This window comes from Olea europaea, unplaced genomic scaffold, assembly GCF_002742605.1.
Source record: "Olea europaea var. sylvestris unplaced genomic scaffold, O_europaea_v1 scaffold716, whole genome shotgun sequence".
Lineage (NCBI taxonomy): Eukaryota > Viridiplantae > Streptophyta > Magnoliopsida > Lamiales > Oleaceae > Olea > Olea europaea.
The window spans coordinates 132824-158524 of NW_019265559.1; the positions used below are offsets into that span (position 1 = coordinate 132824).

At 34.7% G+C, this 25701-nt stretch overlaps 1 protein-coding gene across 6 annotated transcripts; it reads right to left on the reverse strand.

Annotated features, from left to right (window-relative positions):
• Positions 1–303: 303 nt before the first annotated feature.
• Positions 304–19337, reverse strand: LOC111390800 (methyl-CpG-binding domain-containing protein 13). 6 transcript variants are annotated; one of them, XM_023015913.1, is made up of 9 exons: positions 18859–19337; positions 13889–14047; positions 13550–13645; positions 13160–13315; positions 12522–12603; positions 3259–3474; positions 2007–2216; positions 816–1614; positions 304–568 (listed from the first exon to the last, which is right to left on the reverse strand). In XM_023015913.1, the coding sequence occupies exons 1-9, from the start codon at positions 18934–18936 to the stop codon at positions 559–561; spliced, it is 1806 nt and encodes a 601-aa protein (XP_022871681.1). In that variant the 5' UTR covers positions 18937–19337; the 3' UTR covers positions 304–558. The 6 variants fall into 6 exon arrangements, with proteins under 6 accessions (XP_022871681.1, XP_022871677.1, XP_022871680.1 ...); XM_023015909.1 differs by having other exon boundaries at positions 304–573; positions 18859–19331; XM_023015912.1 differs by having other exon boundaries at positions 304–573; positions 13169–13315; positions 18859–19330.
• Positions 19338–25701: the final 6364 nt, after the last annotated feature.

A 25701-nucleotide genomic window follows, 5' to 3' on the forward strand; every position in this document is an offset into this window, starting at 1 on the left:
TTTTATGACCCGTAACATCTAATCATGCAAGGCTACTATGCCAAAAGCAAGAACTTGCTCTAAGTACAACAACCCGTGTTTTTTTTTTTTTTTTTTTTTTATAAAAATACGAACTAAAGAGTTTTTGTCTCTCGAGATCATTAGTTTCTGAGAGGTTAGAAGTATATCTTCACTTGACAAAACAAGAATGCGCGTTTATTTGATCTTGATCCTTGTGGAGCGAAAGTGAGACTAAACTAGATCTGCATGGCCCTCCTACTAATTCCCCCCCCCCCAGTGGGTGTAAAAGAAGAAAAAGAAACATAAGTAAGAAGATAGCAGGCTAGTTATACTTTTCAACTAGTATTAATTATACTACAACAGTAAAGAGGAATCAAATCAGCAGCTGCAGGAAGGCAAGAATACAGTTAAAAGACTAAAATTCTTGTCACGGTACAACATTCACACACAGATCTCAAGCTGAAGTTTTGCTATCACCATACATTTCTTATGTGCACTTCTACTCCATGCAGTAGTGAAAACTTGAATCCACAAAATTCTTTCAGCTACCATTTGCTCCTATGCAAGGCTGTCCTGCACCATCAAAATCACTAAATAAAATATTCCACCAGCAAAAATTATCTAAACTGTACTTTTGAGGCATGTTTGGAAAAGTAGATTGCACAGTACTATTAAGGAAAGTTATAATCATGTTCATTATATTGTTGAGTCATGCCAGTACTACGTACCAAATATGAAACAGTAGTATTATGCATGGCTTTCGTGTGCTGTGAAACGGTGTCTATAAAAGATTCAACTCGCAAAAGTCATCTAACCTGAAATTTGGCAGCACTAGGCCATTATCTCTACTGGTTTCTGATGAGTCCAGTGGCTGGTTTGATGAATTCTGAACATGAGAATTATCAACCATGGGAACTTCACCAGTGAGAGTTTTAACTGCAAACTCAAAACATGGATCTGCCCATACATCCCCGGGAGGCATGGGAACTGAAATTGCACTAGACGACGGCAGAGAAGACACTAAACCGTCATTAAACTTGTTCACATCTTCTATTGGTATTGCACCAGTAAGAGTTTTTATTGCAAATTCAATGCAAGGATCCTTCAATAAATCGTTGAATGAGGTGTCAATAGGCATTTCTTGTTTCTCACCTCCATTATGGTCATCCCCAGCATGCGGTTTTGGAGAAGAAAGATCTCTAAGAGGCAAAATAGCAGAACGTTTCTGCTTATTGTCATCTGAATTTTCACTTTTGAGCTTCTCAAATCCATTTGAAGAACTATGATTACAAAATTTATTGGCGCCATTAACTTCTGTCTTGCCTGAAAGTAAAGCTGCTGGTTGAGCTTCATTTTTTGGTTTTACTTCCACCAACCGATCGACTTCAATCTTAGCAAGTCGTTTTGAAGTTCTTCGAGGTAAGTCACCTAGCGTTTTGCTATTCAACCTTTTCCTCTTTTGTGGGTTTGTTCCGTTTTCATGCTGTTCCATTCTGTTTACCTGCAGTTGCATATCTGGAAGTTCCCCAGTTACAGATTCATCTTGTTTTAATTTTTGCACCAAGTTATTCGCCTCAGGCATATTATCATTGTTCATTTCAGCCCTTTCCAAACCTGCAGCAATTTTAAATTTTAGATCACAAGGAAAGTCTCAGTTCAATTATGCAGAACAAAACTACTAAATCAAATCCATTTCTCTACGAGGAAAAGCATCTTGCTTAAATTACATCTTTCCATGCACAGAAAACTATGGGGCATATTTATGTCTGGTTTCCTTGAAAATAAAGTGATGCCTGTACTTCAAGAGAAATGGAGAAATTGATATTACAAAAAGTCATCACAAAACAAGAAAGAGAATAGGAACAAGTGCCATGTGATCAGTGAAGAAAACTACAGCTGTATTCAGTGATGACCACACATCAAGGTGCAATTCTAGAACTTCGCACACACCCGAAATTTTTTTCATTGAACGAAATGTAAAGTTTGTAGCTAAGGACATGATCAACCTGACGTTAAGCTTGGATCCCCATTAGCATTTTTATCTACTTCATTGTCAGCTGATTTTATATTTTGCTTCACAGTGTCTTCATGTTGTTCCACTTTGTTTACTAATGATAGCTTATCTGAAAAATCCCCAGCTACAGAAACAGATTTTACACTTTGCTGGTTATCATTGGCTTCTGGTGGATTATTCTTCGTTGAAGCACCTTTTGAACCTGCAATGATTTCAAACGGAACGTTGTACTTCAAATGGGCAGAAAGTAAATGACACGCAACACAAACTTTCATAGCCCCCGTTCAATTCAACTAAAAATCAAGTTTAAAATCTAAGTCAAGTAACAATAACCACACATTTCATGGCCGACGACTTTTCAACCACACATTGTCACATTCCATAAACTTTGATAAAAATCTACTAAAAACTTTATTTTTATCTAAACCAAACAGGGGCATAGTCAAATTTTCAGTTTCAATATAAAACATAGGCAAAGGTGTCTCTTGCTTCAATTATAACTGGCCATGACCTACGCTGCTCGGACACTTCATTTTAGACGAAATACCCATGTCAGATCCACAACAATGGTATGGGATCCTCCTCGTGATTCTTTAGATCAAAAGCGGATCTTTTATATTGTTTTCGTTATTTTCAAATTGTATTTAAAACAATTTCTAATACGTATTCACATTTCTAGACTTAAATGAAATTCAAATGAAATATAACAATTTGCAATTTAATATATTTACAGTTACATATATAATATATATACCAAAAAAATGCATCTAAAATTATCAATAATTAAACTTCTATAGTAATTTAAGTTTATAAAACGTAATCATGTACCCATGTCTAGATTTTGGATCATTTTTAGCCATATTTTCATATCCTGGACTTTAGAAGATATAAAAGGATTTTATTCCTAGATATGTACCCGTATCGGACACCCACCCCGAGTTCAAGTGGCATAGGCCATAACATGCACTATTATGCACACATCTCCAATTTCCTCGAATGTTATATGACTTATACCCATGATGAATAAAAATACACCTTCTGCATATGAAGTCAACCAGAGAAGGAGACAGAAAACAGACAATGGCACCCATATGAAGATGTGAAGAAATTGAAAGTGCATCCAATGGCAGTCACATATAAAGCAGCAAGTTTGGAGCTTTACTCAGGCCTAAAATAGGTTCAAGTAGTGGAATGCAATATAACAATATTATTATATAATTTGAAGTCAAGGACATGTTTTGCACCTGATTTTAAGCTTTGATCCTCATTAACATTTTTTTCAACTTCATTGCCAGCAAATATCTTATTCTGCCTCTTTCTATCTTCATGTTGTTCTTTTCCATTTATTAGCTGTAGCTTATATCGAAGGTCTCCAGCTACAGAATCATCTTCCACTTCTCTTGGCTTCAAATGTTTAGCACCTAATATGTTGGCATTATTCATTGTCATATCTTTGAAGCCTGCAACAAGTTTCACTTTAGATTTCTAGAAAGATTATATTGGTTTTCATGCAAGAACATATCTATTGCTAAAAGCAACAATTTTAATCAATAAACCAATTTTGCATCTATACCCATCTCTTTTCATCGCAAGTGGAAATATGGCTTGTATACCACAGGAAAATAGGTTTGATGTCCTATTTTGTAAGACCTTTGGAGAAAATTTAGTCCTATATGGTTTATTTGATTAAATTGACTGCACAGAGAAAGTTTAGTCCGATATGATTTGTTTGGTGAGGTTGACTGCACATTATTAGACAACTATAATGCATCAACACAGACACGTGCTAACATTCAATTTTTCAAAAAAGTACTGATACGACACCCCCTTGAAACGTTGATTAAATTCTTTAAAAAATTTTATTTTTACAGTATAAATTTAGTTTAATACGTGTTAATAGTTTTCTTGTTAATTTTTTTTTAAATATAACTGAGTTAAAAATATATAATTTTTTTTTTTATAGAGAACGAAAAATGACCACGGTAAAGTTTCGAAGGAGTGTCAGTATCTAATACGTGTCTAACGCAGACATGTCACTCTTAACGTCTCAAATTTTTACTATTAGTTAGATTTAAATTCAGGACTTACGTGTGCTATCATTAAAGTTTAATGACCTTATTGGTTATTGGCCTAGTCTAATAACCTTATTAGTTATTGACCAATAATTTAAGGGCCTAGGTGAAAAGTTATTTTGGAAGTTAGATGAAACCATACGTAAAAATATGCAAATATGCCAATTGGTCTTGATTAAAGATGATTTATTGACCACATGTATTATTCACACCACATTTCAAGCCAATATAATTGATTTGACTACGTAAATAAAGGAAATTAACTTGACGACATGTATTATTTCCATCAAGTTTTAAGCCAAGTGAATTGATTTGACCACATGATTAAAGGTAATGATTTTGACCATTTTCATGACAATGCACCATTTATGCATTGACCATGCCAAACATCTAGCTATTTCTTCACTTTTCTACACATGGTCAAAAATTTAAACTATAAATAAAAGACAAACCCAACACTAAACTACCTCTAAACAACTATTTACACACACTCCCTCTCTACTCTATAACTTTGTGCCTCCACCTCCTTTCTTTCTCTTTTCATTTTTATATTAAATTTAGTTGTACACTTGTACAATCACACGAGAATAATCAAACATACACGCTGCTCAAGGATCTCTTTCAAACAATAACTCTTTTTATCATTTTGAATTGTCCGGTGAAAAAGTAAGGTGTACTTTATGTTTATGGTGGCTAATGTTTATGTATGTAATATTTCGATGGCTATGTTCTATTTAATCCATATTACGTATGTTTTATTAAAAATAGACCGAAGTTTAGTAACGTTATGCATGAGAATTTAGCAACATATAAATTTAGTCTAATTTTCATATCTCCCTATGCAAGTTATGAATTTTCTGTAGTTAAATATAAATGAATTCATTATCCACACACGTTTATTGAAAATTATTCTCACCCTATTATATCTCTATTTTCAAATAATTGACGATTCAAGGCGATCGGTAGGAAGATGGTTTATCGTAGCAAAAGTTTCAATAATCAAATTATTACGTTGTCAAACTATTATTATTTTATTTAATTTTAAATATTTTAAGATATTTCTCGTTTGAAGTTAATTTATTAAACTCATTACATTATTTGAATTTTGGTAAGTGCTTTAATAATTTATATAATTGTGTTAAATATTCTTTAAATTAGTTTTAGTAACACTCGAACAGTTAAGGATTTGGGTTGTCACAGTTGGTATCAGAGCGAATCCACTTTCCTATAGACTCAGATTTTTTTAAAAATTACGTCACTGTTCACGGTATTTTAATTATTTTTTCCTTTTGCTTAGCAAGGAATTTTACAATTCAAATACTATTCTTTCAATTATTAATTCAAAATAAGTCATTAGCTTAAATAAATAAGTTTTAATAAGAATAAAACAATTTCCTGCACGCAACACCATACTCCAAGTCGTCGCCCCTCGAATTAGGTATCTCATAAGTTTCATAGTTATACATAATATCTTTAGTTTATATGTATATATGGTTATGTTGGTTAGGGAAGGAATGCAATTTAAAACAACAATAATAAGTATGACCAGCTACAAAAATTAAAAATATCGCGAGTTAATTGTTTACATGTAGCAGCATAAAGTATTAAAAAGAGATGTCACGTTCTTATTGAATTATAGTACTCAAAATGATATAAATATGTGATATACATTATGCTACCTGTTCAATTGTTGAGAATTGAAGAAAAAAATTAGAAAGACTTTAGATTAGGATATGTCGATTAAGCCCCTGTTTGATCTGCATTCTTTGAAAAAATACATTCTTAAACAGTGTTTTGATATCATTTCAACCACACATTCTTCAATAAATTAATATTATACACAAATCCAAAACTTTTCTTATTTTTTAACCACACATTTCTCATCAATACACTATTCAAAAATTCATTCTTACCAAAAGAATGGGGCTCAAACAAGGGATAAGAATTAACGAAGTAATAATAATAATAATAATAAATAAATAATTCATATTTTAGGCACTTTTAATTTCCATGTATTGTTTAACTTTTCTTGATTTGCGTATTTGCAAGATTGAGAGGCTTTCTCAAAAAGACAAGCTATCTAAAGAGAGCTTGATATTTAAGCCATCCACTCGTGACCTCCTCCTCCACTAGAAGCCTTTTAGTTTAGCGTTATTCAAATCAACAAAACGAAAAAAAATACTGCAGAAAATAATAATAATAAATTCACATCTTTTAAAAAATCAAAGACAAAAAAAAATAAATTCTATTTTTAGAAGCTTTTAAGAACATTTCATTTTTAGAAACATCTATTCCAAGAATTCCTATAGAACCCCATTTCAACAAATCCTCCTTTTAAAGAAACTTTTTTTTTTTTTCAAGAAACTCCAATTTTACAAACTTTTTATAATAATAATAATAAATATGTAAATTTTTTTTCTTCTCATCTTTACTTATTATAAGGTTATTTATAAAAGGCTATGGCACCTCAAGGTAGAAGAACTAACAACATTAAACAACCCCCAACAACCTCAACAGTCAGAACAACCCCAATATGATGGGATTGACCCACAATTTATTTAGTGGGAAGAACAAGCAACTATATGGGCATACGAAAAAGCGCAAGTAGGAAGATAACATGGGCAAAGGACAACAGATATATGGTAAAAAGGTGAAGGAGACCCATTTCAAAGAGGCAATAAATGCTTCCCGTTTTTCAAAAAATTCAAAAAAAAAAAAAACCATCTGGGAGCTTGTCTATTAGGGACGAACACATGTTTTCAGTGTGGAGAAAAGGACATATGGCTAGGTTTTGCCCTAAGATCGAGCAGAAACAGGGAAGCGCACAGCAAATGCAGGAATATGTAGCCAAGGGACAACCAAGAATCTTTGCATTGACTGAACAGGAAGAGGATCAAGATTGTAATATTTTGGCAGGTAACGTTTTAATATCTAACTTACATGCCTATGTATTAATCGATTCTAGTGCCAGTCACTCCTTTATATCCCTTAAATTCGTACAAAGACTAGATGTGATACCTGCACGTTTACCTTTAGAAGTGTCTATACCCTCTGAAAATGTGCTGAACACAAATAATATAATTAAGGCGGCAGGATAGAAAGTGATGGTAGATCTTTAGAGATGAAACTTTATGCATTAGATATGTGTGATTTTGACGTAATTCTTGGGATGAATTGGTTATCCAAGAATTATGCAACAATTCATTATTTCGAGAAGGTCGTGGTCTTCCAAAAACCTGGAGAAGAAGAATTTCAATTATTAGTGACTAAGAGTAGGTCCCTCCCCCAGTGGTGTCTTCAATAAAAGCACAGCGGATCTTACAATTAGGAGGTAGTCTAGATTTCCTCATGTTAGCAATAGACAGAGGAGATAAGAAGTTGATAGTCATTGAAATTAGAGTGGTACATGAATACCCAGAAGTTTTCCCAAATGATTTACCCGACATGCCACCGAAACGAGAAGTGGAGTTTGGAATCGCTCTCACCCCCGAGGCCGCACCAATTTCTAAGGCCCCTTACAGAATGACACCAAAAGAGCTACAAGAATTAAAGGCACAAATACAAGAATTGCTAGAGAATGGATATATCGGATCCAATGCATCACCACAGGGAGCTCCAATACTTTTTGTCAAAAAGACAGATAAACCGATGAGGATATTCATCGATTATCGAGAACTGAACAAGATTACTAATAAGAACAAGTATCCTCTTTCGAGAATTGAGGACTTGTTTGACCAGCTTTGAGATGCAATGGTACTTTCCAAGATCGATTTACGACCAGAATACCACCAAGAATCAAGATAAGTAAGCTCTCGAATATGGTTTTTAAGACTAGATATGGCCACTACGAGTTTTTAATTATGCCATTTAGGTTGACAAATGCTCCCGAAGTATTCATGGACTTGATGAACCATTTTTTTCATGATTTTCTTGACTGATGTCATTGTATTTATTGATGATATCCTAATTTATTCAAGGAGCAAAGAAGAGCATGAGGAACACTTAAGGATTGTGATGAAAATCTTGAAGGAGGAGAAATTGTACGCAAGATTTAAGAAATGTGAATTTTGGTTGGAACGATTAGTATTCCTCGAGCATTGTCATTACAGCTCGAGGAATAGAAGTTGATTTAAGCAAAGTGGAGGCAATTCTGAATTGTAGGAGGCCAACCAGCGTTAGGTAAATTCGCATTTTTCTAGGTTTAGTCGGATATTACTGGAGGTTCATTGAAAGGTTCTCTAAGATATCTGGACCATTAACACAGTTAACTCGTTAGGGTGCAAAATTTCACTAGACCAAAAAGTGTAGCGTAGTTTTGAAGAGTTGAAGCAGAGATCGATGAACGGGCCAGTGTTAATCATACCAGAAGGGACAGAAGGTTTTGTAATTTATAGTGATGCATCTAAGCATGGTTTAGGATGTATCTTGATGCAGCAAGGCAAGGTGATTGCCCACGCGTCAAGGCAATCAAAGCTGTATGAGCAAAATTACCCTACTCACGACTTAGAGCTTGCAGCACTCGTTCATGCACTAAAAATTTGGAGACACTACCTATAAGGGGGCAAGTGTGACATTTATAGAGACCATAAAAGTTAAATACATTTTCACTCAAAAAGAATTGAACATGAGACAAGAGATGGCTTGAGTTAGTGAAGGACTATGACTGCAAAATCCATTATCTCCCAGACAAGGCAAATGTGGTAGCATATGCCTTAAGCAGGAAAACGATGGGTCAAGTAGCGACGTTGACCACACAAAAGCCTTTATAGAAGGCTAAGAAGCACCGACACGTGATTTTTCGAAAAAGTTCCGACACGATAAGTAGTCGATACGTTTATTAAAATATTATTTTTTTAATTTAATATTTTTAAGTAATAATTTTTTTGTAATTTTCGTGTATTACCATTACAAAGAAAGGGGAATGAGGATTTGACATCCCTTGTAAATTTTATTCTTTATTAGGGTAAAATGATAAAAAAATAAATGTTTGGTTTGTTCAGGGAAAATTTGAAAAGAAGGCCTATCAAATAGTTATAGAAAAAGTAAATTTTGCAGACTATTTAATGTTTTAGGCCCAACACATTTTGACTTGAATAGTGGATTTCAATAATATGGCGTATTACCCAAAGTCCAAACACGTGCATCTTCATTTCCTCTTCTACATTTCTTCTTCTTCCTCGGCATCTCTACAAGTGCCTCTTCATTTCCTCTTCTACATTTCTTTCTTCTTCCTCAGCATCTCTGCATTTATTCTTCATGAGCACGGCAGCCACCGATTTTGCTTACTATTTTTAGCTGCATTGTTCATTTCTTCTTTATCTCCGACATGCCACAAGGGACTTCCGACACGTGTCAACGTGTCAAAGACTTACCGGTGTCTAACACGTATTGGACACCGATACGCTAACGCCGGCAACATTTCTGTGCTTCTCAAATGGAAGGAGTTCGAGAGATTAAGTCTTAAGATTGTCACAGCTCCACTTAATGCTGCGGCTCGAATGACAACATTATCAGCCCGACCAACATTTTGTGACAGAATTAAAAGTCATTTTGTGACAAAATTAAAAGTCATCAGAAGGACGACCAGTCCTCGGAGCTTATTAAAGTTGAGATAAAGGCAGAAAAATGGAAGGACTTCACCATAGTTGACAATAAGACATTGAACCATCAGGGACGACTATGCGTACCAAACTTCGAGGGGTTGAAAAAGGAAATATTGGAGGAGACTCACTTTGCTCCATATTAAGTGCATCCAGGAAGTAACAAAATGTACCGAATCTAAAAGTGGTGTTTTGGTGGAGAAGAATAAAGGACATAGCCATATATGTTGAAGGATGTTTGATATGTCACTAAGTGAAGGCCGAACACCAATAACCAGCAGGATTTCTGTAGCCATTATGTTCCAGAATGGAAATGGAAACATGTAACGATTGACTTTGTTGTAGATTTGCCGAAATCAATAAAAGGTCAGGAGGCCATTTCGATTATCGTTGACTGATTAACCAAGTCTACTCATTTCTTATCAGTCCGCATGACTTTTTTATGGACCAATTTGCACAGCTGTATGTTAAGGAACTCGTGAAGTTGCACGGTGTACCCGTTTCAATTGTCTCGGACATAACCCAAGGTTCACATCGAACTTTTGGAATTGCGAACTAAATTGAACTTTAGTACATCTTTCCACCCTCAAATAGATGGTCAATCTCAGCGAAAGATTCAAACATTAGAGGGTATGCTTCGATCGTGTGTTTGAGTTTGGTGAACATCAGGAGAAGCATCTACCTTTAATTGAGTTTGCTTATAACAACAGTAATCACACCTCTATCAACTTGGCACCCTATGAAGCATTGTATGGGAGGAAACACAGATCACCAGTTCATTGGGACAAGGTTGGTGAGCATAAGATTTCGGGTCCAGAGATTATTGAAGAGATTGTACAGGCTATCGAGAAGATTCGTTACAGTATTAAAACGGCTCGAGACAGACATAAAAGCTATGTAGATAAGAGGAGAAACGACTTGAAATTCTTGAAGGAGACAAAGTATTCCTCAAAGTGGCGTCTATGAAGGGAGGATTATGTTTCGGTAAGAAGGGAAAGTTGCAACCAAGATTCATTGTCCCATTCGAAATCTTGAGGCGCTTTGGAAGTGTAGCATATTAGTTGACTTTACCCCTGAACTCCCAGCAATACATTATGTATTTCACGTGTCCATACTCAGAAAGTATGTTCCTGATCCGAGCCATGTAGTGAATTATCAATCGATTGAGTTACAACACAGTTTGAGTTATGAAGAAGTATCGGTCGAAATTATCAATCAGAAATTCAAGCACTTAGAAACAAGGTGATTCCTTTACTAAAAGTGCGATGGCATAATCTCAGTTGAAGAAGCTACTGGAGAGCGAAAAGTGAAAATACAAGACAAGTACCAACAACTCTTCAAAGAATTCCAAGGTACATTTCGACGACAAAATTTATTTTAAGGGGGTAGATTGCAACGTCTCAAATTTTTACTATTAGTTAGATTTAAATTTAAGACTTCAGTGCGCTATCATTAAAGTTTAATGACCTTTTTGGTTATTGGCCTAATCTAATAACTTTATTAGTTATTAACCAATAGTTTAAGGGCCTATGTGGAAATCTGTTTTGGAAATTAGATGAAATCATGCTTAAAACATATATAAATATGCCAATTGGTCTTGATTAAAGATGATTTATTGACCACATGCATTATTTGCACCACATTTCAAGCCAATGTAATTGATTTGACTACGTAAATAAAGGAAATTGATTTGACGACGTGCATTATTTTCACCAATTTTTAAGCCAAGTGAATTGATTTGACCACATGATTAAAGATATTGGTTTGACCATTTTCATAACAATGCACCATTTATGCATTGACCATGCCTAACATCTAGCCATTTCCTTTAACTTGTCTACACATGATCAAGAATTTACACTATAAATAGGAGACGAACCAAACACTAAACTACCCCTCAACAACTATTTACACTCTCCCTCTCTACCTCCATAACTTTGTCTCTCCACCTCCACCTCCTCCTTTTCTCTTTTCATTTTTATATTAAATATAGTCGCACACTTATACAATCACACATGAATAATCAACCCTACACGCTACTTAAGGATCTCCTTCCAACAATAATTCCTTTTATCATTTTGAACTGTCCAATGAAAAAAAAAGTTGTACTTTATGTTTATGGTAGCTAATGTTTATGCATGTAATATTTTTATGACTATATTTTGTTTGGTCCATGTTACGTATGTTTTATTAAAAATGGACCGGAGTTTAGTAGCATTACACACGAGAATTTAGCACCATATAAGTTCGTTCTAATTTCCATGTCTCCCCATGCAAGTTATGATTTTTCCGTAAAAATAAGTATATGAATTCATTATCCACGCATGCTTATTAAGAATTATCCTCACCTCATTATGTCTTTACTTTCAAATAATTGACTATTCGAGGCGGTCGGCACGGAGATGGCTTATGGTTACAAAAGTTTCAATAATCAAATTATTACGTTGTCAAACTATTATTATTTCATTTGATTTTAAATATTTTAAGATATTTCTCGTTTCAAATTAGTTTATTTAACTCATTACATTATTAAATTTTGGTAAGTGCTTTAATAATTTATATAATTGTGTTAAAAATTCTTTAAATTAGTTTTAGTTTCTGATTTAGCGACATTCGAATCGTTAAGGATTTGGGACATCATAGTGACCTTAATTAAAGTGTCCATGCAACACAGTTAGAAAATAATAGGAAAAAGAGAACACAACAATGTTCACTACTGCGTAATAAACATGCTCATCAGGTATTGGAATCAGACAGAGGGCTTTACACGGACCAGAAGTATGTTATAGTAGAACCGAATGTTAGTAAAATCGCACCCAAGAATATGTTCTGCACCTGGTTTTGAGCATTGGTCTCCAGTCACGTATTTATCTTCTTTCTTGTCAGCCCATCTCTGTCGTTTAGCTCCAGAAGATGACTAAAAATGAACAGCAAACACAAAAAGTAAAGCTTAATTGCTGACAAATCTGTATAGTTAACATGATAAAATTTTCATCCAAAAAATGCTCGAAAGTCGACTTGATCATAGAAAGAGCCAAAACAAGAGCCTGAGACGTACAAAGCTCTGAGAATGTTTGGTCAACAAATCATTCATTTTTCATGGTCGAAAATTGGAAAAACAAAGGAGGATTTTGGCTCATAGTTGCAAAGATATTTTCTTGCAAGTACATAATTCATAGATATACAAATAAGCAGGCTACACTTCATCCTGATTGATTCAATGTAGAGAGGATCCTTAAGTGCACATTACACAGGAAGAAATTAAAACAGTAATCTGTTATATAGTAAAAGCTCTAGTCACTTTCCAAGCCCTCTTATTACATGAAATTTTTGTATCAATATTATTTACCAAACATTTTGTGGTATGTTAACTAATCATTTTATTAAGCAAAAGTGGATAAGTAACTCATCAAAGAGAACAGGCTAGAATGATCAAAGGGAGGAAAGAGAGCAAAAAAGAAACACTCATCAACCACACTAACAGATTGAGAATGGCCTCCCGACTCCGCATTGATTGAGCCCTTGTCCTTTGGCTTGCACTTAACCTTTTCTGAATCTCTAGCTTCAAGGTAGCGAAAAACTTCTGGCATAGAGCGAAAATGACGTCCACTAACAGGATCAATGTAGGTCTGCAGAAATCACAGACCAACCAAAATTTGTTCATATTTTCAGAGAAAATATGCAACTGGAGAAAAGAAAAAGAAAAATAGATTTTAGATAATAATAGCATGCATGCATTATGCAGCAAATGAGAATAAGAAAGCTTTCAGAAGAATAACATTATCTGCAACTGCAGAAAAGAATATAATTTGGCTGGAGAAAGTGAACAAAAAATTGGAACGAGAACATAAGGAATTCGGTACCGGGTCGCTCCTGGTCTTGCTACCATTTCTTTTGATTCTAATTTCTTTAACCCATCCTGGAGGTAAATTTTCTGCTACAGTCTTCTTGATGTCAATCTACAATGTTTACAACAAATCATATTCTTTTTTTGATATAGTAAACACATGTAGAAAGAAAAATGTCAAGATTTATACCCAATTATGTAGATTACTGTGAGTCCACCACTTCTTATATGGGTCCCACATTTGGAAATATCACAATGGAATATGTATTCTATATTATGCTAGTTGGAATATTTGTCCTAACATCTAAGCATTACAGCACATGTGAAAAGGTCAAAGGATGTGCTTATGACAAACTTTAGAAGCAGAGTGCTTGCTGGTGTCAACATGCTTGCTGGTGTTAATGTTCTTCAGCTTCCTGGATTTAGTATGTTTTGTCCCAGACCCAGCATTCTTGAGATATCGAAGCACCTCTGGCTTGGAGTTGAATTTTTTATTTGATGGATCAATATAGTACTGCAGAAAACAAAAAATAGCAGTAAGAAACAGCAACACTACTGAAAAAGGAAAATTAGGAGGAGACACTGCAATTGCCATCTTTTCTCCTTTAAGTTCACAATTATTATGATGCTGCAGTATGAACAATAAAGGTAATCTCATCATAGCTAAAATTTTAAAGTCTTTCTGTTAAGAATATAATATGTTGAAACATCCATCTCAAAAGTTGTCATTTTTTGATGTGTCGTATGCTTGAATACACGTCTGTCTGCAACCTCAACCTATGTGTGAGGTGAGAATGAACATATATTTACATAATATATATTTGGCCATTTTTACAACCTTAAGGATTTAGGTTCAACGACAATGGGCAAAGGTCCTTGATTCAAGTCTCAATGCTGTCCATTTATTAAAAACTGTGCACATGAAAGGCTTTAATGGTAAAAAAATAATCCCATCTAAAAATAAGTGGGCGTGTTGAAGATAATATTTAAATAGTATGTGACCTATATAATAATTTAAACTTTTAGATCAACTGATTCATCATAAAACGTGCTACTTCTATGGCACATTATAAAAATAAGAACTAGGAATGGCTACGGGGCGGGTTCAGGCCGGGGACCCATTCCTTGCCCTCACCCCGCTGAGGATTTCCCCACCCCACATCCGTGCTTATGCAGGGTGGGGACGGGAATCCCCGACTCCTGTCCCCCCTTTTTTAATACGTGGCACTATTTTGTAGAAAATGGCAAAAATGAAGAAATTTTCCACTTTCCAACTTTCCTTTTTTAAAGAAGACAATATTGGTGACTTAACTGAATAATTGCTCGTTTTCCCACAACAGGTAATAAATTGGCATCATTCAACACCACAAATCTAAAGAACACACTTTTATCAAAAAAAAAAAAAAAAAAAAATACATGAATAGAGTAAAAGAATATACAGAAACACTTACTTAATTTGATTTCTGAAGTATAGATCAAAATAAAATGATTTGTTTAAGACAATTACCAATTAGGAACAGTCAACAACTATAAAGAAGTTTGTCTCTATGTTTGTGTTGTAAATTTTTCTTTTCTTTTCTTTTCTTTTTCTTTCTTTCTTTCTTTCTTTCTTTCCTTCCTTCCTTCCTTCCTTCTTTCCTTATATATATATATATATATATATATATATGAAGCAAAAGTTAAATGGGGTGGATCCGAGGCGAGGATCATGATCCCTGCTCCGGGTCTAGTTTATTGGCACCATCCCCACCCCGATCGGGCTGGGTCCCATGGGGATTGGTTCCAATGGTTTATTTGTCGTGTAACTTTGGCGATTATAGTGCTATAATCACACAAGCAAGGAAGAAATGTGAGTTAAATGATGAAATAACATACACAACTGCTCTCCTATATCTTTATTGGACACCATGTTTACATATTCATCTCAAAACCAATTGACAGTGAGTGGACATACCATCATGCTCTTGAATAGACACGTGTGAACAAAGTAGAACCTAGAGCTGATACAGTGTTTTGTACATTACATTCGTATCTTCCATAAAATGTCTTTATATTTTCTAGCCTCAAACATTCACATAAATTTAAAGGTCCATTCTATTATAAGGTTATTACTTATTAGACATGGTCCCAAGTGTTCGATTGTTAGAGATCAAAATGCATATAAAATACATGTAGTGGAAATAAGGATGCAGATAAAAGTGTAGTCACACTAGAATGGCTAACACACACAAAAAGAGGAGAATTTATGCCAAAATCTGAAAGATGAACAAATTTAGAGAAAGGACGACTTAGGGAAGGGGATATGTCTTGCACAAAACCAAAGAGGCTCCAAGTCATATGAAGTGAAGCGATTTCAATAGAAGAAGTAAGGAGGAGGAGGGATAAACCAAAGCTACCATGACATGTGTTTGCCAAGGTTCTAGTTTTTTGGATCTTTAACTAGATTTAGCAATATCAATTGACGAGGCAAAAAGATATTCATGTAGCCAACTCCATTTCTTTCAAAATAAGGCTTAGTGTGTTGCAGCCATTGTTGAGACACTCACCTAAATAGACCAAATACATAAATGAAGTATGGTTGGTTTAGGTTTACGAAACCTGTGTAGTCGAATTTGACGGTACTGTGCTTATCGAAAGTAATACTCACCTTGAATGTTGGAAGAAACAGAGCACCAAGCCCAAAGTCATTCAATAGTCACTTATTGCAAGTCATTCTGAATTTTTTGTTCGAGGAGAAAAATCAATAGTTTTAATGTTTTTAGATGAGATAACCGTTTAAGCTTCTAGAGAAAGCTTTTTTAAGAAGGTGGACATTTAATAAGAAACTTCATTCAATGTATATACAATGAAGAAGGCAAAAAGACTCACGTTGTAAAGAAGGAAGATGTGTAAAAGTTTAACGGTCTCAGTTCATGCTAATAAGACAAGACAAATGAGGAAGGAAAATAACCAGTTAAGGTACCCAAGGTATTCTGGAATTACTCAAAAAATAAATGTGCAAATATTAAGTGGATACTCATACTAGGACAAAATGCTAGTGCTGCACATGGTCAATTGCTTTTCCAAAAAGACTGCTCATAGAAAATGGTCTTGATGTGTGCTGCAGTTCACTTTTTCGTGATTTAACTAAGTCCCAACAATTCAAAATATTGATATTCCCGCAAACTAAATCCAGGATATAATGAAGTCCAATGCTTAACGGCATCTCACAATTCTAAATCAAACCACTAAGTGGATAATATATTACCAGATATTATCCTCCTTAATTAGATTATTGATCTTTTATAATAGTACTCAAGGGTATTTTGACAAGTTTATTTTTAAAATAAGTTTACACGAGTCTTAATTGGGATTATTATTGGTATTTTAGTCAAATTTGAAGTATTAATTAATACAAGTACATTGGTGTAATAATTTATCTGTTAACACTTTCTAGTTAAGATCTTACTTTTCATTATAGTAGGAATCCTGAAAATTGTTTTCATACCTATGGATATAGAAAAATCTTTAGAATAATATATCAGTCGGGCTTATTTTCTGAGAATTTTTCTAAAATTGGAGATATTTCTAGCCTTTTGTGGTGATCACCTCTCTTTTCCCTCATAAACGCCCTACTTTTCTTTCTACTGCTTCAATTGCTTCAATTCTCTTTCTGAATTCAGTATACCAAACCTCTATTCAGAACAAAAAATTAAAACCAGATTTCTTAGAATTAATTTTTCACCAGCCCACAAACAGAGACGCTTTCTTCTCCTTCTAAATCCTTCGGCCCCAAAACCTTTTGTGCTTTGCGTTTCCATATGTGAAAATATCAACTCCAACACTTTTTCTTAATTTTCAACCAGAACTTTGACAACCTCGACTGAAAAATTCATCTTCACTTGTGTACTGTAAGCAAGAGCTTTCATACATGTCTCACATCAGGATTGTCACTGATTAAGGACGCTGGACATATGTCAATCATCACCTAAGTTGCTGTGTCTCGGTCATAGCAGAAGTAAATCTTTTAGAGGATTTAGTGGTTTAAGATTTATATACTGTACACCTTAAGAACTGAGAGTTGGCCCAACTACTGGAAGTGCTATTTACTTAAAATTCTCCAGTCCACAACTCCCGTGTACATGTCAAGGGGGATAGAACAAAGTGTTCTTTTATAACACAGATTGAAACAAAATGTAAATGCCCACAATGACCTAGAACTATTGCACAAATAATAAGGAGATGCAACATTCCAAGAAAACTTTTGATGGATTTGTGATAGCTAGGATTTAGTTCATTATATTTTCAAGTCTAACTTTGAGATCATATTGAATGACTAACAAGTCAAAAAGCTAAACAAGCTTAGTTTATATTGTTAGAGAGGACAGATCTATTAATGTACTGAACACATATTTTTCTTCCCAAGATTTTTCCTTTTTACTAAATAGTAAATACCATTCTCTTCTACTGAGATCAGAACAGAGGGTTGTTAGTAAAAAAGAAAAACAGCCACATACAATATTGATACTACCCGAATGGACGTATTGTTTTTAGGATTTTTTTCTTCTTCGTGTCAGAATGTTCCCTAACACAGTCTGATTCCTCATTATTTCTAGGGCAACCCACCTAATTACACCAAACTCTTGGATCCAGGTGATATATATATATTGAACCTAGTTCATTAAGACAATATACGAGGGACAAATCACCCTTAAGGACTGCATATAAGCATGTCTCCTTCAAGATCTAACAATTTTACTTTGTCGCACTATTTTCATGGTTAAATTCCAATTGCTGGACCCTAAAATATTAAGAAAAACCTTGACAAGTCTATGCAGAAGAATGAAAAATAGAGACGAGAGTGCGTTGCGGTCCGCAGATAATTAGAGTAATGATAGTTAGCACCACCATTGCTAAGCATTAGTGTAGGTGTCATTCAAGCGTCAATAATTGATGGATCAAAAAGTAGAGACATGTCTCCTTTAAGATAACTTATCGCTTAAAAGACACAAATTGGTGCGAGTGGTGCCAAGTATAATTATTTGAAACATAATTGCTAACACTCTATGCCATAACAACTAGTCAGATTCGTTGAAAGAGAAAAAATCCCATCTTTTCCTTACCCTTGGAGAAAATCTGTTAGGCACAATCAAGATAAGCAGTCTTCACTAACATGCAAATAACAGGCCAAAACAAACTCAAAAAAAACTACCAAATCAAGGAAAAAAATATATAAAAATATTTAGTACATACCACTCACCAGAAGCCTGTATGAATCTAAATGAAAATAAACATCCAAAATAATTAAGCAGAAGAAAAACAAGCAAAAGCAGTTCAATTTCTCACCTTGTCTTTCTTTCCACTTTGTCGAACTCCAATTTTAATTTTCCAGCCTGCTGGCAGCCAATCTGGGTGGTCACTCATTTCATCAAACTCTCCGAAATTAAGCCGACAGTTTCTATAATAAATATTAACTAAAAAACCAGTTCAAGAAAATACAAAAACATGCATCCCCTTAGGTAAAATCTCGAATTTCTCTCCTCTCTCTCTCTCTCTCTCTCTCTCTCTCTCTCTAGAGTGAAAACGAAGAGCAAAGACTTGACAATAGACTAAGGGGTAGTAATGGGGTTGTGAAAAAGTAGGGAGAATCGGACAAAATGCATTCACAGCCACGTGCTGCCAAACTTTCAGCGTTGCCATTCGAGTAAAGGAAAAACGTGGCCATGATATGGATTATGTATAATCTAGGGTTGAAATTGAATGGTACATTCAAGAATAAATAAATGCATTTTCTTGAATATCTCTCTCTCTTCCTCGTATTTTCTTTTCTTTTTTTGCTTGCTTCATCTTTTGGTTGAGTTTTTGTTCCATACTGGGTTTTATCCTGTTTGACCAGATCCACCATGTGACATACACTGGGGTCTGCGAAGGGTACTTCCCACCAACACCCACAAAAAATTAAAAGGAAAAACAACACACCACAATTTCTTCATAAAATGATGGTCGATTAGATAAATTCTCGTCACTATGTGTAGTATTTTTCAAGAAAGTGGATCATTGATTAGTCGGGTGAAAATTTTTTACCTTGAAAAACAGCTTCAAACCCATATTTTTAATGGGAATAGAGGCAACGAGATGCTTCCTTAGAATTTTATCCCCCTGGGTCCATCACAAGTTCACAAGACACCATTTTAGAAAATAATTTTTGTGGGTTTAGGTTCAGCGCCCATTAATGGATAGTAAATATATAAATGTCAGTTTCATTGTTCCTTTGCCACTTTCCGTCAGTAGTCTATTTATACTTTCTCCTGTATGTGTTTGTGGGGTGCGAGAAATATCACAAGTTATCGACTTTTAACTTTATTAAGAATAAACTTTTCTTGCAGAATAAAATACTATTATATTGTCTAATTTCATTCAGTTTTACGTGTCAAACACTGCACATTTCATTAGCAATAAGCTGTTGATTCCTTTTTAGGTTCATTTATAGTTTATTGAACCCTGCTTAATTAACATTCAAGACTTGCTCTCGATTCTAGATGTCCTTTACGGAAAGTACACTAAAAGCTACTTGAGAACATACAAAAATACATAACATGTTCTCCAAATAATTACAAAAAAAAAAAAAAAAATGTAGAAGAAAAATATATGTTCACAGCTTTTCATATAAAAACTCTTGAATTTGAATGAGGTGCATGAGCAGCATGTACAGATAACTAAACTGATTTGTTAAGATCACCTTCAATCATTCACTAAAATTTGAGATAAATTTTGCATCATTTTGTGCCAAGCTGAAAATCATCTCCATCCTATTACACTAAAAATTGTATCAAATGAACAATTTTTAATTATTTTCTTCACGTTTTTTCATTCTTAATGATTTATTTGTCTTAAATTATTAATTTATTCAATTTACTACTACATAAATTACTAAATAAATAATTACTTTATGTTAACGATGTAAGGATTTTTTAATCAATAGATGGGCTTTTATGTGTGAATAATTGTGTGTTAAATTAAAGGCTATCGAATTCGATTGAGCCCAATTAAAATGATCTAATAAGGCTTCGATTTTTGGGTTTTAATGTATCCAATTAAAGTGTGAGTTTACATATGTGTAGAGATCGGACCCAAATTCTAATTCTATGATGGACCGAATTAGGTCAAAGGGTGTCGCTATATAAATATGGTTATGGTTCCCAAATCACACGTACGTATTATTCATTCTCTACTGCATCTCATCACAGAAAGAAAAAGGAGACTACGTATAGATTTGGAAGACTATACCGCGAAATTCATTATTGCATTAATCATGTCTGATTCAGGTACGCTTTCGCTTTAATTTTTTGATTTAACATGAAAGATCCGGTGATTTAAAGCATTAATTTATCCTACAAGTGGTATCAGAGCCTTTTCTTGTTGAATCATTGAGAATCGAATAATTTATTTGGTTCTTGCAATATTTTTATGAAGTTTTCAAATTTGACAGTCTTGGATTTAGTTTTGTTGAATTTGAAAACTATTCGGTATAATTTTTCATTATCTTTCATAATTTGGATTAAATATAATCGAGTTTGAGAAATTTCAGATTATGGATTTTTTTATGATTTTGATTCAGATTTCGGTTAAAAAAAATATTTTGTGTTGCTGCCGGCCAACAGCCGAGGAGGCAGCTTCGCGCTGCATGCGAGCAGCAGCGTCGGCGCCATTGGTTCAGGCGCACGCCGCCAAGAAGGAGAAGAAATTTTTTTTAGGGTTTTCTGTTTTTGAGTTGATTTTGGGGGCGGGGGTTTCCTCTGTAAATTAGGAAATTTGAGGCCCCTATTTGCAATTAAGGTTAGATTTATAAAATTAAGGTTTCAGTCCCTAACCTTTAAGTTACATTAAGATTTGGGTCTTTAAGTTTTGGATTTAATAATTCAGTCCTTAAGGTTTAAAATTAATTAATTTGGACCATTAAAGTTCTAACTTTTCTAATTAAAGCCCTCAAAATTTAATTATTAATTCAAATTGGCCCCCTAAGTTTATAATTAATTCAAATTGACCCCCAAAGTTTCAAATTTTCAAAATTTGATCCCTAAAGTTTTGAATTGGTCAATTTGGCGCCTAAAGTTTTAAAATTTGTTCTAATTGGTCCTCTAAAGTATTGAATTAATTAATTATGGTCCCTAAAGTTTCAAGTTTATTAATTTCAACCCCTAAACTTTGGAATTAATTAATTTAACCCCCTTAAAGTTTTGAATTATTAATTTTAAGGCCCCTAAAGTTTAAAACTAAATCAAATATGCAAAATTGGTGATTCTCTTTCTCAAATTTTGGTACTAAGGACTCTTTTAAGAGATATAATATTCGAAAGTTAGTTAATTGAAACAATATGTTGCCAAAGCAACATCTCTTGTGTAAATTGACTAACTTAGAATATTAAAAGATGTTTGTGCATGTGTTATTCATGGGAATATTGGTCTGCCCAAAGGAAGGTCGATATTTATCCGAATACACGTGCACCTGTGGTGATAAACGTGTGACGATTATTTGGTTTAATATGTGATCAATAAATTGATCCAAAGAAAGGTTTGTTGATTGAAACGTTGTTTTATCGTCAATGTTTGATCACTACGCTAAGAGTACTGCTTACAAGTCAATATCTCTGTCCAAAGACTAGATATTGATGTTGTGCTTGGTATCTTGTGATAGGCCCTACCACTATTTGAGATTATTTTATTTGCATATTAAAGATATTCATGTGAGCTGTTCATAATAATCGTTCTCTAATTCAGTTTCAAGTTCTGCTGCTAATATCTCTGCTAGCATTAATTCAATTCCAATGCTTAATGGCACAAATTTCAGGGCATGGCAAGAGAACGTGATGATTGTTCTCAGAGTCATGGACCTAGACCTTGCTTTACGGGTTGATCAACATGTTGCAATTACTGATAGGAGTACCTCTGATGATAAGAGGGAGATGGAAAAATGGGAATGATCGAACCGCATAAGCTTAATGGTCATGAAGATTGCTATTCCAGAAGCATTCCGGGGCACTATGTCCGATAAGGTGACTACGGCTAATGGTTTCCTTGAGAATCTTGAGAAGAGGTTTGCCAGGAATGAAAAGGCTGGAACAAGTACACTTTTGGCGAACCTTATCTCAATGAGGTATAAAGGGAAAGGAAACATTCGGGAGTACATTATGGAAATGTCTCACATTGCTTCAAAACTAAAGGCACTCAAGTTGGATTTATCTGAAGACTTGATGGTGCACTTGGTTTTGATATCCCTTCTGGCACATTTCAGTCAATTCAAGGTGAGCTACAACTGTCAAAAGGACTCATGGTCCTTTAATGAGCTCATCTCACACTGTGTCCAGGAAGAGGAAAGACTGAAGCATAAGAAGACAAAAGGTGCTCATTTGGTCACCACCTCTAAGGACAAAATGAACAAGAAAATGAAGATTAATAAGGAAGTTACCGTACGGCACCGCAAAAGAAATAGCATAAGGAACCAACTGAACGTAGTTGTTTCTTCTGTGGAGCTGTAGGTCATAAGAAGAAGAATTGCACCAATTACCACGCATGTCGTGTAAAGAAATGTATTCTTCTTCATTTGGTTTGTTCTGAAGTTAATTTAATTTCGGTACCTAGACATACATGGTGGATAGATTCTGGTGCAACAACTCACATCAGCATATCTATGTAGGGTTGCTTGAGTTGTCGAAAACCAAGTGATGGTGAAAGATACATCTATGCTGGCGACGACAAGAAGGTGGAAGTAGAGGCAATAGGAAAATTTCGATTATTGTTAAAGACTGTATTTTATTTGGATCTTGTTGAGACATTTATTGTATCGTCTTTTAAACAGAATTTGATTTCTATTTCTGTTTTGGACAAATTTGGTTATACTTGTTCATTTGGAAATGGAATATTTAGTTTGTTTCATGATTCAAAATTGGTTGGTTCCGGTTCTTTATCAGACTACGATAATCTTTATTCAATTGATACAATTGCTTCTTTTAATGAATCCCTGCATGTAAGTAATCAAAGTGTAAAGCGAAAATTAACCAGTGAGAACTCTGCCTCGTTGTGACACAAGAGATTAGGTCACATCTCCAAAAGGAGAATTGAGAGACTTGTGTTAGACGGGATTCTTGACCCTTTTGACTTTACAGATTATGATTTGTGTGTCAACTGAATAAAGGGAAAACAAACCAATAAAATGAGCTTTCAAGCCAATAGGACTTCGGACGTTTTAGAACTTATACATACGGATATTTGTGGACCATTCCCTACGAGTTCTTGAAATGGTCAACAATATTTTATAACGTTCATAGACGACTTTTCAAGATATGGCTACGTATATCTCATTCATGAAAAATTACAGTCACTGGGTGTGTTCAAAAATTATAAAGTTGAAGTTGAGAACCAACTCAGCAAAACGATTAAAAGCGTCAAATCTGACCGTGGGGTGAATACTATGGCAGATATGACGGTTCAGGTGAACAGCATCCAGGACCATTTGCTAAATTCCTAGAGGAATGCGGTATCGTCCCATAATACAATATGCCGGGTTCGCCCACTATGAATGGTATTGCTGAGAGACGAAACAGAACGCTTAAAGACATGGTGAGAAGTATGATTAGTCATTCTACCTTTTCAGAATCTCTCTGGGGTGAAACATTAAAGACCTCAGCTTCTATACCCAACAGAGTTTCAACTAAGGCCACTGATAAAACCCCATATGAGCTTTGGACGGGTAAGAAGCCTAGTTTGAAGCATATACATATTTGGGGGTTTCCAGTTGAGGCAAGGCCCTATAAGCCAAATGAAAAGAAACTGCACGCAAGGACCATCATTTGCTATTTTATTGGATATTCTGAAAGGTCCAGAGGTTACAAGTTTTATGATCCCACAACTAAGACAATTTTCGAGACAGGAAATGCTCGGTTCTTTGAGGATATGGAGTTTACCGGGGGAGAAGGGTTATAGGCTCTATCTTTGATGAGGAATATGTTGAAATTCCTCCAATTGCCATTGACAATGATCATATTTCTATTCCTGATATTGTTCAAGAAGCAACTCTGGATCAAGACAATGTCATACCTCCCTCTTAAGATCAACAAATTGTTCCAGAAGAACAAACTCTACAACCTCAAGAACCAATGCCATTAAGAAGATCCACTAGAGAGAGGAGAAGTGCGGTTTCGAATGATTACATCGTATTTCTCCAAGAACATGAAGTTGACCTTGGAATGATAGAAGATGATTCGATCAACTTTCGTCAAGCCATGGAAAGTTCTAACTCTCAAAAATAGCTCGATGCCATGAATGAAGAGATAAAGTCCATGAAGGATAATGACGTATGGGATCTCGTTCCATTGCCTGAAGGTGCGAAACTCATTGGTTGCAAATGGATATTTAAGACCAAGAGGGATTCGAAAGGTAATGTAGAGAGGTACAAGGCTCGTCTTGTCGCAAAGGGCTTTACACAAAAAGAAGGTATCGATTATAAAGAGACTTTCTCTCCGATTTCTTCGAAAGACTCTTTCAGAACAATAATGGCATTGGTAGCGCATTTCGATCTTGAGTTACATTAGATGGATTTTAAGACAGCGTTTCTCAATGGTGACATTGAAGAAACAATTTATATGGTACAATCAGAAAACTTTGTATCGGACGATGCAAAGCAAATGATTTGTAAATTAAAGAAATCCATCTATGGACTCAAATAGGCGTCTCGTCAATGGTATTACAAGTTTCATCGGGTGATCATCTCATTTGGTTTTGAGATGAATTTGGTCGATGATTGTATAAACCACAAGTTCAGTGGAAGCAAGTATATTTTTCTGGTTTTATATGTCGATGGCATATTGCTTTCCAGCAACGATATAGGCTTATTGCACGAAATCAAGAGATTTCTAGCAAAGAATTTTGAGATGAAAGCTCTTGGTGACGCCTCTTTTGTATTAGGAATTCAAATACACCGAGATCGTTCTCGAGGTGTTCTTGGATTATCACAAAAGAGCTATATCAAAAAGATACTTAAAAGATATGGCATGCAAGATTGTAAACCAAGTGACATCCCTGTGGTTAAAGGAGACAAGTTCAACTTAAGTCAGTGCCCTAAAAATTACTTGGAAATTAAAGAAATGCAGAAGATTCCTTATTCCTCAGCTATAGGGAGTCTGATGTATGCTCA

Bases quoted from the DNA above. Each gene is read 5' to 3' on its own strand.
- LOC111390800 (XM_023015909.1), bottom strand. From the start codon at position 18,936: ATGAGTGACCACCCAGATTGGCTGCCAGCAGGCTGGAAAATTAAAATT. The intron at 3,475-12,521 runs GTGCAGAACATA...AACTTGTTGCAG, and splicing joins AGACCAATGCTCAAAACCAG to GCTTCAAAGATATGACAATG. The intron at 574-815 runs GTTAGATGACTT...TTGATGGTGCAG, and splicing joins CTAGTGCTGCCAAATTTCAG to GACAGCCTTGCATAGGAGCA.